Consider the following 15,142-nt stretch of genomic DNA (forward strand, 5'->3'; position numbering starts at 1 on the left):
AACTGGAGATGATAGATCTTTTTACAGTCTTTGTGGCTTTAGTTTTTCAAAGATTGAAAGCTTGACCAATTTGTTTTTAAAAACTTAGCTAAAACTAATGAGAAACCAACTTCATTAAATATAGTTTGAGTGACCTGGGCTCTTCATTTTGCCAGTTAGTCTCAATCTGATAGCCCCAAGAAAACAAAACTTAGTTTTGTTCATTCATTTAGTTTAGAATGATTTTATTTTGCTAAATTATATTCCAAGGAAATTATATCCCGTGAAGGGCTCAGTTTTAGTGAGGAAAAAGTGACATTAGTATTGGTATTATCTAATTCATTAAAAAGTGGCAATTCAACTGACTTTTGATTAAAGAGAGAAAATAAATGTAATGTTTTCAGTTATAAACTATTGTAAAACAAAAATATTTTGAAAACCCTATCAAAATATATTTACTCTACTTAAAAACACATATTTTTTCAAAAAGTCCAATGCTTGGTTTTGTTTCTCACCATTTCTCACATGTTGTATATAATATATATTTTTAGGTCAAGGTGATTCTGAAACCCAGTTCAAATGCGATTTATCTCTGAAAATGCTGTAACTAAATATCCCACCCTGGGCTTTGAGGATTAACTTTCCTCTAAGAGAAAAAAATAGCTGTATCAAACACTTTTATTAGAGAATCATTTTTATCCATCTGAAATATTTTAATGTCCATCTGTAACTCCTGAAAAGATATTTTAAAATATAAATGCTGACACAACCTTGATTATAGAAGCACTAAAGGGTGATGCTGTAATTTTACGTCACAAAGACTGTTGGAGAGCCAGTTTAGCTTTATTAGGATTGCTTTCCATACAGTAATAAAATCATAAAGATTTACCATTTATCATTTCTGACAGCCAATCAAGGAGTCTTCCATTTCTTAATGAAATGTGATCTCCACAAGAGCTCAAAGTAAATGTTTTTCTCCCTCCTCCAAACTTCCCATAACACACATCATTTAAAAGGAAGCTTTCAAGTTTTCAGAATAATAGTTCATTTATTCAAATATCATATCCAGAACTTTTTAAAAAGTGGTGTTTCCCTTGTCTACCCCATGATGATCTAGTGGTCATATTCTTTACTTACTAAAAACAGTACTTAAGGGGAATCATTAATTGATTAAATTGACTTTATATATATATTGTGGCTACTTACAAAGTCCTAAGTTTAGGCATATGGTTGAAACTTGCCACAGAAAGTCTAGTAATGTTGTTATTGTTGAGAGTGCTGTAGAATAAAAAAAGGTTAGAAATTTTAGATATGAAAACTTATTGATCACTCCATATGTTAACACAGAAAAAACCTCTTGTGATTATGTTTATGCAGAACGATTCCCTGGTAAAGATGGCATCAAGAGTGAACTTTATTATACACAAGACGATAAATAAATTTCATACTTCAACATATTACTATGCATTCATCAAATATTTATTACTAATTTGTGACTTGAGTCATAGTATCTTTGACCATGTAGCTTTATGCACTGTGTACATACATGTCGATTTACGATACTGGTTAAGAAATGAACGTGAAATAGTCACAGTTGGAAAAATTGAACATGTATATTTCCTTTAAGGGTATTATGTATAATTAGAGTCCATGAGTAAATGAACCCATTTGAATTCTCCAATTGAAATCTCATAGCAATGGCACAGAATCAGTACTTTCAGGTCCTGGAACAGAGTCCTGTTAATTGTTCTTTACTGTGGACAGCAGCCGCTGTTGAAATTTGAGTAGGAAAAACAATATCTATATTTGGTACTTGCATTGAGTAGGAAAGAAGTGACATGCTGTAGCAATATAGTAAAAGCTTAATATATTCTAGCGGTTTTTAGTTGCAGCCACATATCCTGTTCTTTGTTTAGTGCTGTGTAGTGATCATGGTTTCTTGAAGCTAGGGTCAAGAAGATGGGTGGTCAAGGGAGATATGGTGAACATAAGTATAATTCTTACTTGGTTCAAATTTTTCCTAATTTCCCTCTAACACAAGCATTGTTAGTTGTATTATTACTACTATTTCTACTACGACTACTACTCACTCATTCATCAAATATGTCCTGAATGGCTCTTATTTTTATGGCAACATGGAATTTCTAAAAATAAGTCAGGCGTAAATCTTGTCCTAAAATAGCATACAGCCCAACTGCGGAGATGAATTACACAAATTACAAAAACTTAAGAGTTAGTAAGATTTAGAAGAGAGATATCTTTTTGTCTCCATTTGGAGAAGTCTGATTGTGACAAGACAGTGAAAAAGACAGTTATCCCAGGAATGGGTGAGCAGAGTGTGGAGATGACAAATGACTCCAGTATACAGAAGGTACAGTAGGGTGATGACTAAACAGGGCAGTTGTTGGAGAAGGCAGGAAAGATGGATCTTGGTACAGGTGGATGATGTTTGTTTGATATTCGAGAAGGGTCTGAATCAGAGGTTGCACATTCACTTGCCTACAGAGGCCATGCAGGAAACATACATGAGAGAAACAGGCTGCTTGTAAAGAAATAAAATGGGGAAGAGAGACGGGGAAGAGCAGACCGATCCCTGGGGACAAAGAGGACCTTGGTGATAGTGATGATATTCTCTCTTGTAGCGACTAATACTCAGCTCTGATGGACTGCTGCTTGGCTGTAATGGAAAGCTGCCAAACAATCTGATTTTCTCAAGAGAAACTAAAAATGGAAGTTTTTAGATCAATCTTCTTAATTTTTAAATACTGCCAACTAACTCAAATATTTCAGAGTCCACGGCCACGTCTGTTTGGGCTAAGCAAGGTACATTGGAGCCACTTTAGGCCAGCTGGTGGCTATGGTTATCAATGGTGGGATATGGGGTGTTCAGGGGTAGAGGGATTTACTTATATCTCAGTAAAGCAGGGCACGGCAGCTACGGATCTAGAACATGCACTGACTCTCTTTACTATCCAGTTTAGCAATGTATTGAATGATATAAGAACTAATGCAAATGATCTGAACTAAGTCATATAGAAAAAAACCCCACTGAATGAAGGATCTATAAAGCACTGAATTGGTCGGCTCATGTTATCTGAAAGCCTCTAGTATTTTCCTGTACTCGAGGGAAATGAGAATTTTTTTTCAAGCACCATTAAAACATACCCTGATGTCTGAACTAAAAGGTTTCACTTCTCAAAGGGATTTGCTTTAAATGACCCCTTTTCCTACCCTCAAAATTTATGCTGATTTTATATGGCTTAAATCTTCAGAGTACACAGCATACTGAAATGTGATTTTGGGGACAACTTTTTTTTTTTAAAGCAATTCACACTAGGCAGACATGCGTTAATTTTGAACTAAAGTTTCTTATAATTCCACACAAAAGAGTTATCATTGCATGTCGAAGCCAGTGGCTATCAATTTGAAGACTTTTCTCAAAATGTTAATTTGTTTAATGCAACTAAAAAAATAAATCATCTCATTATTTTTATTCAGTATTGATGCTGGCAAAGCAATATTGATATTAATACCTGATAACTGAACAATATGTGGAACCAATGAAATTAAGTTATTTTGAAATTAACAATAAATATAATTGTTGATTAGGTAGGATGACATGTATGTGTTATGGCCATGATCAATTCCTATTATGAAACAATGTGAAGTTATATGCTGTACTTCTTTATTTGTGAATACTTTTTCCTGCATGGAAGTCTATTCCTATGTTCAACCTCAAGATTTTCTCTAGGTAATGAGAATATATTCTTGTACAAAGGACATCCTGGTGTGTAAATAAGAAATGTTAGTCTTGGTAATCATGTAGGCCCTCTAGGACTTAGATCTTGACTTATTCTTTCTTATTCCCTAGTGCTAAGCATAGGATTTGGCAGAAAGTCTGATATTGAATGGATTTGAACCACAATGTTTCAATTCAATTCAATTGTGTCCATTCTATAGAAAAGAAAAATAAACCATATAAAACTGGCAACTCAAGCGATGTATTGCATTTCTGAATCTAGTGTCCAAAGAAAAAGAAAATATTGATCTACATTTAGTTTCCAATGCTGTTTTTGAGACAGCATCTTCTTAAGAAAATAAAGTTAATTCTAAATCCTATCAATGAGAATTCCACAAAAAGTCAGTTCGTTTTACATGCAAGCGATAAACTGCCTCCTTGCTTTCATCTACCTTGGCTTTTCCTTCTTGAACTTTATTCATTCTCTCCCTTAATATATATTTTAATCTAACAAATTTCCATCAATGGCTCAGTATGATTACCCCCATCTTCTCCTGTTTGGCCTTAGTATATTCATACATTCACACATGATTCACGGAATCAAAATTTTTAAAAATCTAAAACATTAGAAATCCAAAATTTAAGGTGATGTGCAAATTAATGCTCTTTCATTATTTCCTCATAATAAAAAGATACATCTTAAAGAGTCATGGATGATAAAAATAAGCAAAACAGGTAAATTTCTTTCTGTAATTCTATATAAAAAATGGTAACTCTATATTAAAAAAGCCCCAGACCAGATATTTATAATGGGTGAACCTTTGATTTACTTGACAAGAGATTATGGCTTAACAAATTCAGTCTTTCCAGCGCTCTAGCCAATTTAGCCTTAAATTCTTCATTAATTAATTTCTCTAAAGGCTGCATAAATTATGAGCATTTAAAAAATTAATATATATTAAAAGAATGTCTGCTTGACTTTATCTTTAATATAAAATATTAAAATTATTTTGAAAAAAATTCACATTTTCTTGTATTGTGCTAATTTTAATCCTTTTCTTTAGCAAACAAACTCTGTCCATTAGATACTCTTTGAGGCCTATCTATTAAGGTCCTCAAAAGAGTTCCCAACATTTTAGATTTTGATTTTAATTCCATGAACCATGAGATGTTTATCACACTTGGGTGTGTTTCATGATAGTGGGTCTTGCAAAAGTCACCTTTTAGATATGTTGCTAACCTGATAAAATATAGGAGGTGACTGTGTTTTCTTGAATTTCCTGCTTCTAAAAACAATGATACTAGTTTAGAACAAAAAAGGCAAATGAATAGTTATTGTATTTGTGGGTAAAGTGTTTTCAATGCCTAGCACAGAGCTTGACACATAGCAGGAACTTTCTCTCTCTTCCTCTCTCTCTCTCTCTCTCAATATATATGGAGCACTCAATATATCCTCAGTATATTAAACATATATTAGTTATTCTATATCTAATAAGTATTTAAGTTCTTTTACTTAATAATAAAGTACTTTATGGGATTTAATTCATTCAAAACATTTAGCAAATTTTTAATTAAATGTTTGGTATCATTCATATTCTTAGTTAGGTGCACTGACTTAATAACAAATTCTTTGACTTGATCTGCTCTGTTCAACTAAATAACACTTGTGGTAGTCTCCTCACATAGAAAGTTTAGTGACACTGACTATGGTTTTGACGTCAGACCACTATCATGAAATCATAGTTGTATCCCAATTATTCTCACTCTGAAATAGCATTAGTGAGCTTCCTATATTAAAAATGGCTCTGGAACACAATTTTAAAAGTGGCCTTATAACTACAATGTATACGACAAGCACTCTGATTTTTTTTTCCTTTAGAATAAGTTAGATTGTTATCAACAGAAACAAAGGTGATCTCTCAAGTGGTTAGAGAACTGTATATACTCTCAGAGCAATTTACCTCAATCAACTCATTCTTACATAATTCTTTAAAAATAATTAATAACTTAGCAGCACATGACACACCGAGAAATTCGATTCATTTACTTGCAATTAAAACCAGAATCATATAGAAAATATTGGAAAAATAAGCCATTCTAGTTGAAACAATCAACTTTTTTCAGAATTACATTCTGCTCTTCAAACTCAATTTATAAAGCAATGGGATCTTTTTCTCAGGAGGATTTCATAATTTCTGGATAACTTTTAACACATGGACTGAAAATTCAAAACCTCTTCACATTTAATTCAGTTTCAGATTTCTGAACAAACTGAGTCAGGGGAGAATTATAGCATAGAAATATATTTTATTGGGCGGAGAAATCTGTAAGTATACTTAAAAAGTTAGAAAGGTGAATCTTTGGGGAAATTTTTCAGAAATGTATAGGCAGCTTAAGCAGCTTTAGTAACTCTAGTTTTCATTAAAATTATTTTTCATTATAATTAACAATGCCATTAAAATTATTTTACAGTGTCAAAGGTCTGTAGAGATTACTCAGTTACCTCTAACCAATTTTGTCAGCCATGTCTGTACAGCAAGGAAAGACAGAAAATACCAATTATAATTCAAATCTGTGTGTAGTGCTTTACAAAGTCAGTAGTGAAGACTTTAAAATGGACCTAGTGGGCGGCTTATTAAATTTAGACAGTACATTTCAAAGTAACCTTACAGAGATGGTAAGTTATCTAGTTAAAATGACATTTTAAAATGAGAAAATGTCTTTCCATTGCACAGCAACTAAAACATACCAACATATCAGCTATTAAGGGTTATTTTTTGTTGTAATTTTTCCTATGCAACTGATGTTATCTTAATATATAGCAATTCTGGGAATTCTCACAAATCCTGTGTATGAGACTATTTTATCATAAGGAGAAACACTTAAAAGACAATACGTGTGAACATTTGAGTGTCCTTCTTAAATCAGACAATTTTACCTAAGCATATAGATATGCTATGCAAGGTTTTGCACACACACATTTCAACTCTTCTCTGTATTCGCTGTGAGTTATTTAAGGACTCTCTTTGGGAAACCATTTTGACACAAGGTTTCAAGCTAACAGATAAGCATCCACATTAGCACTCCCCAGACACAAAGCTCCCGTTAAAAGAGTAAGAAATAAGCGGTACTTACAGCACCTCCAGGTCCCGGAGAGCCCTAAATGCCCCATCTTCAATACAGCTGATCTGGTTGTAATCCAGTTGCCTGTTAAATAGATTAGAAGAATATATGTAAGAGACTGGACACTGGCAGGGTTAGGTGAAAGGAAGTCTCCTGAAGGGTCTCTGAAGCCTTGGCTGCACTAACTGAAATGCTCTCACAGATACACTCATCTGCTTAAGAATGTCACAAGCCATCCTGGCCTCGGTGCCGCCACTGAAACCTCTTTTTGTTCTGAACTGTGTGTGCAAATAGCAGCCCCTGGAAAGCTCCAGTAAATAATAACTGCGCCTTATATTAAATGCCATAGGAATGCAATTTCATTACATCAAGAAAAGCTATCCATTAAGAGCTTTCAGCGTCATCTTGCTGAAACAATTTCATTAAGGTAAAGGACTGTAAATCACTTAATGTCACATACACCCCCTCAGTGACCTAACAGAATCCATTTATCAGAGACGCCCAGCTGCATGTTAATTTCACTATCCTTGGCAAGAAAGAGCACGACTACTTTTAGGTTTTCTTCTTTTAAAAGAAGTTTTCTTTCAAGAACTCCAAATCAGGAAAGAGAACTGAGGTCCCATCTATCTCCTTGCTATTCCCAACTAGGCATACACTTTACAAAGCTACCAGTTGTTTTATATTAAGCTTCACTATATGCATAACTTGCATTGTTATCATTAAATGCGAATTCTCAGCACAGTAAATATTAGACTTTTCAGTTAAGTAACTTCCCAAATTACACCACTCTCCGGAAAACAAGTTTTTTAAAAGTATTAAGAAATTTTTAAAAATTTGCTTTTCTCAAAGATGCTAATTTCAGCCCAAAACACTATGAAACACATATAGCAGCAAGATTGTTAAAACACCACACATCTCTACAGTCAAACATTTAAAAGCTGTATCAGTTCGTTCTAAATAATACACAATTCAAATAAATGAATGTTCTCCAGAAGTTTAAGTACTCATTTGCTAAAATTCAAAGATTGAAAAAAAATGGCTGCTCCAAACTTGTTTGCTTTTTCCTGCTGCTTGTCTGGGGAATTAAAATTTCCTTCTTCATACTAAGGAATTTACTTGGTTGAAACGGACAACTAAGTACTAAATCCCACAGCACTCTCCTTTTCGTTTAACAAATAAGCAGTTTTTATTTAAATCTAGTAGCTTGATGCTTAGCGATATTATTATTCCTGTAAAGAAAAAGTATTTTAATGCTTCACTTGAGATAGAAACAAAATGTTTAATGAAATAGTCAGGTGAGTTGGCAGCTCTACATGCATTGGGAAGGGAGGTACACGTACAGGGTAAGACTATGATCCTAATACAAATGAATCTTGTCCTTGTTTCAAGTGCAGAATTCACCAAAAGGGCTAATTCAAATCTGAGGTCTGTTTTTATGGGAAATGTTGCAATAGCTGTTTCTCTCACAAGAGGACTGAATAAAGGTGCAGTGATTTAAACCAGTGACTTTCAGAGGGGCCTTTTCAAAGTCCTTACTTTAGAAATTATTTACATAGAGAATGTCTCATGAAATATACATCTCATTTTTAAGAAGGTCTCTGGGGGACATAATCATATAGGAGGCTACCTTGATGCCATGCAAATGGTGCGATCTAAGATGTGCAATATAAAAAACGTGAGCCCTCGAGAAGATACAATTTTATTGCTTGTATAAACTAACGCTTTCCCCAAACAACAGCTACCACTCATGCTACTGTAACAGCTGAAAGCATTTCTGCTTATTAGGAAGTATGCAGAGGTATAATTTTATTTTCTAAGAAGACTTTTTAAAGACTCATGATGTAATATGGTTGCTGCAGTTCCAAGAAAACACTTAACATTCTTGAGCACTTTTGATTTTTACAGATTAAATTCATTTAACAATTAAGTTAATAGCCTTTTCTTAATTTTAAAGTGCTAAATATATATCTACACTACTATTCTCTAACCTCTTGAACAATTTATCAAAGCCATTTAAATTAGCACAATGGCATGAAGTGTTACCCTTGACACACTACAAAAGAGAAATTGTTTCCAGACAAATTGGCAAAATCTTTTAATGCTATCAAATTTGCCTAATGCAGTCTCCAGGTTAATCTGTAAAAGGGTGAGCTGTATGTTTGCCCATATCTTATTATCCTTAGCTGTCAATGTATAAATCAGTGCTGACACAGCTTCTTTTAAATCATGCATACTATACACAAAGGGGAAGCCCTAGTTTGCCAGAAACCACTCAAGCAAATCTTGTCCTACAAGTACTGAAAGACAGATTACTTTCTGTATACCACTAGAAGTTGAGACGCTGCTGGAAACTTTTCTAATTTCACCCCTCTTTAACGTTGCTCATGGTTATATGCTTCTTCTGATTCTTAACAGAAATCTAAGCCCTTATTGGCACTAAACCATTAAGAATATTCAGCTCTCATAGGACCACAGTCGTCCCTAAAAGTTTCCTGAATGCCATCATATCTCAGTTCAAATATCTTCTGAGAAGGAAGGTATTTTGTGAAAACATTACTCATTTGAAAGGACAATGAAAATCAAAGTAAATAATGTTTTTCATCAGTGGGTAGATTTTGTAGTATTCAAAGGTATGTTTATGGAAAGTGTTGTACCCGCATGACTGCTCATGAGAAAATCTCTCTGCACAAACCTCTATTTGTCTGCATAGGGTTCAAGATAAACAGTGTCAAAACTATCCAAAAGTGTAATTTATTTCAGAGTTTCTGGACTAATTTTCTTCACCTTGTTTCCTCTCATGCTACTCACTTCCTTCTCTACCACCTCTCAAACCCTGGGCACTTCTGCTTTCTGTAAACAGGAAAGGATCTGTTCAGCCAAGAGTTTAGTGACATGTTTAGATGTGATTATAAATTGTGCCGTAAGATTGTTCCGAATTAAGGAATTAGTAAGAGGAAAATTTTTTCACTTCTCCAAAAAGCAATGTTACAGCTATTTACCCAGACATACGGTAAATTTGTTGATCTTTACATGATAAAAGCAATAGGTGCATCAGAGACGGCCTGAGGACCCTTTCCTGACACAGGAGCTACTTCCCAGGGGGAAGCAAGCTAGTGCTTTTCTTTCTTTTTTTTTTTTTTTTTTAACATCTTTATTGGAGTATAATTGCTTTACAATGGTGTGTTAGTTTCTGCTTTATAACAAAGTGAATCAGTTATACATATACATATGTTCCCATATCTCTTCCCTCTTGCATCTCCCTCCCTCCCGCCCTCCCTATCCCACCCCTCTAGGTGGTCACAAAACACCCAGCTGATCTCCCTGTGCTATGCGGCTGCTTCCCACTAGCTATCTATTTTACGTTTGGTAGTGTATATATGTCCATGCCACTCTCTCACTTTGTCCCACCTTACCCTTCCCCCTCCCCATATCCTCAAGTCCATTCTCTAGTAGGCCTGTGTCTTTATTCCCGTCTTACCCCTAGGTTCTTCATGACCTTTTTTTTTTTTTCCCTTAGATTCCATATATATGTGTTTTTCTTATTTTCCCAGGAGAAAGAACGGTATGGAGAGTACCACTGGTGGTTTCTTTCAGACTTTTAGCCTACATGTTCTTGCCCACACTGCTGTGTCTTCTCCTCATTTCCTACCCCCAGTCCTCCTCTCTGTTTCTGTTCAAATTCCGACACATCCATCCTCTCTGATCCTCCACTGTCCTAGTTTGTAAGAGTGTGACTTGAAGCAACTGCTTTATCTTTAATTTCAGGAAAATAATGTTGTTAGAAAATATATTCTCTTTAAGATTTCTCTCAGCATTAACATTCTATGATTCTCTTTTCAGTGGTAAGTGCTCCTCTTCTGATGCTCTAGAAAAACTCTAGACTGCCTCTTTTATTTTTTCCTAGCACTGGTAAATTTAGTCTTAGAGAATGCAGTATGTTTTTATTAAGAGAGATCACTCTGTGCCTCACTCACATAAAATTTCTAAAGCTGATCTGATTGTCTTTAAGACTAAAAATAATTTAGCCTAGTTTCAGATTTTGATTAATTCTCAGTATGAGAGACAATATATAACGTTGCTAAGTATAAATTTTTAAAAAGAGGTAATTAAATGACAAAAACGGTTGAACATTTGCTTACTTGGTATCCTGAAATATAACTGGAGACACTGCATTCTGTTACTTTTTTTTTTAACATCTTTATTGGAGTATAATTTCTTTGCAATGTTGTGTTAGTTTCTGCTGTATAACAAAGTGAATCAGCTATATGTATACATATATCCCCATATCCCCTCCCCATTCTGTTACTTTTAAGTAAGTCTTTTTCAGGATTTCCTGTTTTCATTTTTAAAAATCTAGATACCATACTGTTTGAATTACACATACAAAACATACTTTCCTGCATTAACTTTAGTTGGTTTTGTCCTTACTCATAGAAAATTCATATTTCAGTGCAGTGTCCAAGTAATAAAATCTTATTACTAATTTTCTTTTTGTAAAAATTAGAACACCATAAAATATACTTAACTCTGAAACAATAGTGAACATAAAAATTCTTTAATAATTTCTAAGCCAGGCAGAGTTTCTCAATGTCTCAACAAAATTATTATGACTATGCTCAACTTTTCCAGGGTTTTTTAGGTATGAGAAATAGAAGTGTCATTCATATTTATCTCACCACTGTAAGATGACAAACTCCAAGAATCTACCTGACTTAAAACACATCAAAGTCAATATGAGGGAATAACAACATTTCACTATTTTAAAAGCAACCTGATAAAAACATAAATATAATGGGAGAAAAAGAAAAAAAAGTGCTGGTAAGGATATGGGCAGGATCTGTTCTATTTCTTCCCTGTGTGTATAAAATTCAGGTGAATATGAGTGCCTAAATATACAAATCTTATGCTAATAATGATTGTTTAAGAAGCAGTTCAAGATTTAAATTATAATACATAGAGGGCATAAGAAAAATTTAAATTAATCCATATCAGTGAACATCCTGGAGAGAGGTATCAGCAACCATATCATTTACCTCGGCATAAAAGCACATCTGTGTTAGCCTGGACATTAATGAAGAAAATAACCAAGGAAAGGACTCTTCTTAGGAACCCAAAATAATTTATGTTATTTGAGAATTTAACCCTTTTGCAATGTTTCAATAACATTTTGTTTTTCTCACAGGAATAAAGAATCTCACTTTTTATTGGAATAAGCTGTGGTATAAAGTTATATTCATTTGATAATTTATTAGAAGGAAGCTAAAGGTAGTTCTAACAGAGATGGTAATAGACACTGGAGGAAAGACAACTAAGTTGACCTTCATGTTCTGGTAAGTCTAAGTAGACTAATCAAGGGAGGTAGAAATTGAAACTGACAATGATGATTGCTAGCATTTATTGAATGCATAGCAAATGGCAAGGTCTGTAGATATACCCGTCTCATTATTTCTCACAATTACTTGAAAAGGTAGGTATTATCATTATTCTGATTTTATAGATAAGAAAATGAGGCTCACAGAAGTTCAATAAATTATGCAAAATAGGTAGTAAATATTTAGTGAAACCTTGATTCAAATTTAAATCTATGTATTGCTGAAGCCTTCATTAGATACACAGGTGGCTAGGAAAAGAGATTCAGGAGCTATTCATTCTGCGAATGGAGGTTTCAGCTGTATTTCTAATGGCCAAGTTTCAAGGAAGAAGCCAGTAGACGAAGAATGTTACAGAATTTCTGAAAAGGAAGAGATTACCCTAGGTGAAAATAATCGTGTGAGGAAGAGAAAAAAAAAATCCCGTCATCCCTAAAAGATGGATAGAATCCAGTAAGACAGAAATAAAAGTGGGCATTCCCTATGGAGGAGACTGGTTCAAAGAACACTTGTGAGCAGAGGTTCTACAATGTTCACAGTAAATGTCTGCAAGAGAGGGGCCATTCTGATGTGAGCGAAGAACTTGTGTGCAGATTCGGGGGGAGGGGGGCTGGGAGCCTGCATGGGTGTCAGAATGTTGGGACTAGTCAGAATATCTAAAGAGACTAGATGGCATGCCATTCGATAAAAATCGCTGCTCTCTCAGGGAAGAGCCTATATTCCTACAGACCCTGCAGAACTACTGTAGACAATACTCTGCTAAATCCCCATGGCTTTGCCATAATGCCTATAGCAAAATGTTTTTGTTTTTGTTTTTAATAAGCTGCATGATTTTGAACCAGGTAGTGATGGGATGAAAAACAATGCTTTATGAAAACAAATCTGGCTGCAATGTTAAAACTATCTAATGAGAATATAAACTAGAGATCAAAACTCAATTAGCGGCTTATTGTAATCGCTCAGAGGTAGAAAAGAGTGGCTGTCCAGGGTTGGGGAAGTAAGAAACCTAAAGATCTGTTCTGTCTCAAGGACAACACGCAGCCACAGAAAGATCATGACAATTACTCTTTTATACTGATACATATGTGAATTAGATTCCCAACTATTCAATCAAAATGTCTTGTGTTTTTTTTCTTTTTTGTTTTTTTGTTTTGGAAAACGTTGATGAAGATACGTTATTTAGACTCAATTTTACATGAGAGAAAGCTAACAGTAATAAAGAGTGGTAAGGCACCCAGGAGAAAGAGCAAAATGCGATGTTGAAGAGGTTATTGGTAGCAAACTTGACCATAGTTGTTGGGGATTATCACAGTTCAGTGTGGTTTTTTAGTCTGAGTTCAAACCAGGCAAATTCTAGGACCATGGACAGTTCCCATGGTACTGACTGTGGCAACTGCTGAGTTCCTAATACATTTTACATCTAAGAACCCAGACAACTGCTGGTTGCTGGTTGTCCCCTGTGTCCACAGGCAGCATTCTGGATGTTAAGAGAGGCCCTGGTCCTTATACCATAAAACTCAACTTCATTTGCTATTTATCTAAATGAACAGCCATTGTTACAGGTTTGTTCAGAAGGTTCTACCTCCCTCTAAAGACCTGTATGTGGTATTTAATCTAACGCTAAAGATAGCAAGCCCCTTGAGTGAGAAACCAACCTCCCCTTCAAAGTCTCTTCAGCCTCAGGCTTACTGAAAACACTTTTTGGGAGGAGCTAGGGGCACTAAAAGTTACAATTTCAATTTGATAAAAATGGATTTTATTTTTATGATAATTATGTAAAAAGTATGTAATTAAGTATGACAAGAAATGTAGTAAACTAAACATGAAAAGTAGCTGATTATGGTAGACATTCTGTAAATATGATTTAATTTATAGGACAAAGCTAAAGTAAGTCTTGCATTTGAATGGTTAAATATATAATACACTCTTCTGACTGTTACATATTTATTCTATATTACGTGAGCAACCTTGTTCCCTTATCATCGTCAAGAATGCAGATGATAGAGGAAAAGAAACTATTAGATTGATATTTTAAAATAGAGAAGTGTGAAAAAAATAGTAAAATATATATCTTCTGTGTCCCTAGTATAGAACTGTGAATTTTCCTCCTATGGGTTTTAATTGATCCATTAATAAAATAAATTGAAGATGACAGAGTTCCAGAAAAAAATTAAATTTCTAAATAACATAAATAGCTGTGTAGCAACATATAGATTAACCTTCTCTTCCCTATTTGCCAAATCTTATCACCAAGAATCAGTGCATCCCAAATTGGGTTATCTGTTTCCTAAAAAGTCATGGCCATGCATTCTTGTTTCCCAAATGATACCATGACTTACTCAAAAAGAACCAAGCTAAATCATCTTATAACTTAAATCATCTTATAACCCTTGTCTGTAAACTAATGTATGTTATAAAAGAATGAATATAAATATTTTCCTTAACCTATTTTTTAACAACAGGTAGTTTTATTGGAAAAGGAGGGTAAGATTCATAACAGATGAAAATTTAATGGAATTGGTATAATGCAAGCAAATAGAAAAGGAATGTATTTATTAATGAACAGTAAATAGTAAAGTTTGGAACACAGAGTACATTTTGAGGATATACTGCAACATGAAAGAAGAATAAAAACCAGGTATGATGTACTTTAAAGAGTCTACCTAAAATAATGTTTGTTGGAATTTAGTTATTTTAAGTATTCAGGTTCAACTCATTAAAGAAACTAATGTAAGGTATGTTAGAGTTTGCTTTTGCAGTGTGAGTAACTATTGGCAATCCATTTGATTTTTAAGTTCATATATTTGCACTTCTTTGCTTAAATCCTAAGATAACATGACTAGAAATGATTTCTCATAAAAACAAGAGACTCTTGGAACATTTTTATATTCATAAAATACCTACTTAGAGAATAATCTTGCAAGTCTCAGCA

The 15,142-nt window shown here is 34.1% G+C and overlaps 1 protein-coding gene across 3 annotated transcripts in view; it reads right to left on the minus strand.

Annotated features, from left to right (window-relative positions):
- Positions 1 to 15,142, minus strand: part of SLIT2 (slit guidance ligand 2) — a 379,714-nt gene that overhangs the window by 123,223 nt on the left and 241,349 nt on the right. For 2 of the 3 annotated variants that reach the window (XM_059923271.1, XM_059923270.1), the window contains exons 6-7: positions 6,854 to 6,925; positions 1,186 to 1,257 (exon numbers count right to left, since the gene is read on the minus strand). In XM_059923271.1, coding sequence (XP_059779254.1) covers positions 1,186 to 1,257; positions 6,854 to 6,925 — 144 coding nt within the window. The remainder of the gene's footprint in view (positions 1 to 1,185; positions 1,258 to 6,853; positions 6,926 to 15,142) is intronic. The other variant, XM_059923272.1, reaches the window with a different exon arrangement.

The sequence above is a fragment of the Balaenoptera ricei genome, chromosome 5 (genome assembly GCF_028023285.1).
Source record: "Balaenoptera ricei isolate mBalRic1 chromosome 5, mBalRic1.hap2, whole genome shotgun sequence".
In the NCBI taxonomy this organism is placed as follows: domain Eukaryota; kingdom Metazoa; phylum Chordata; class Mammalia; order Artiodactyla; family Balaenopteridae; genus Balaenoptera; species Balaenoptera ricei.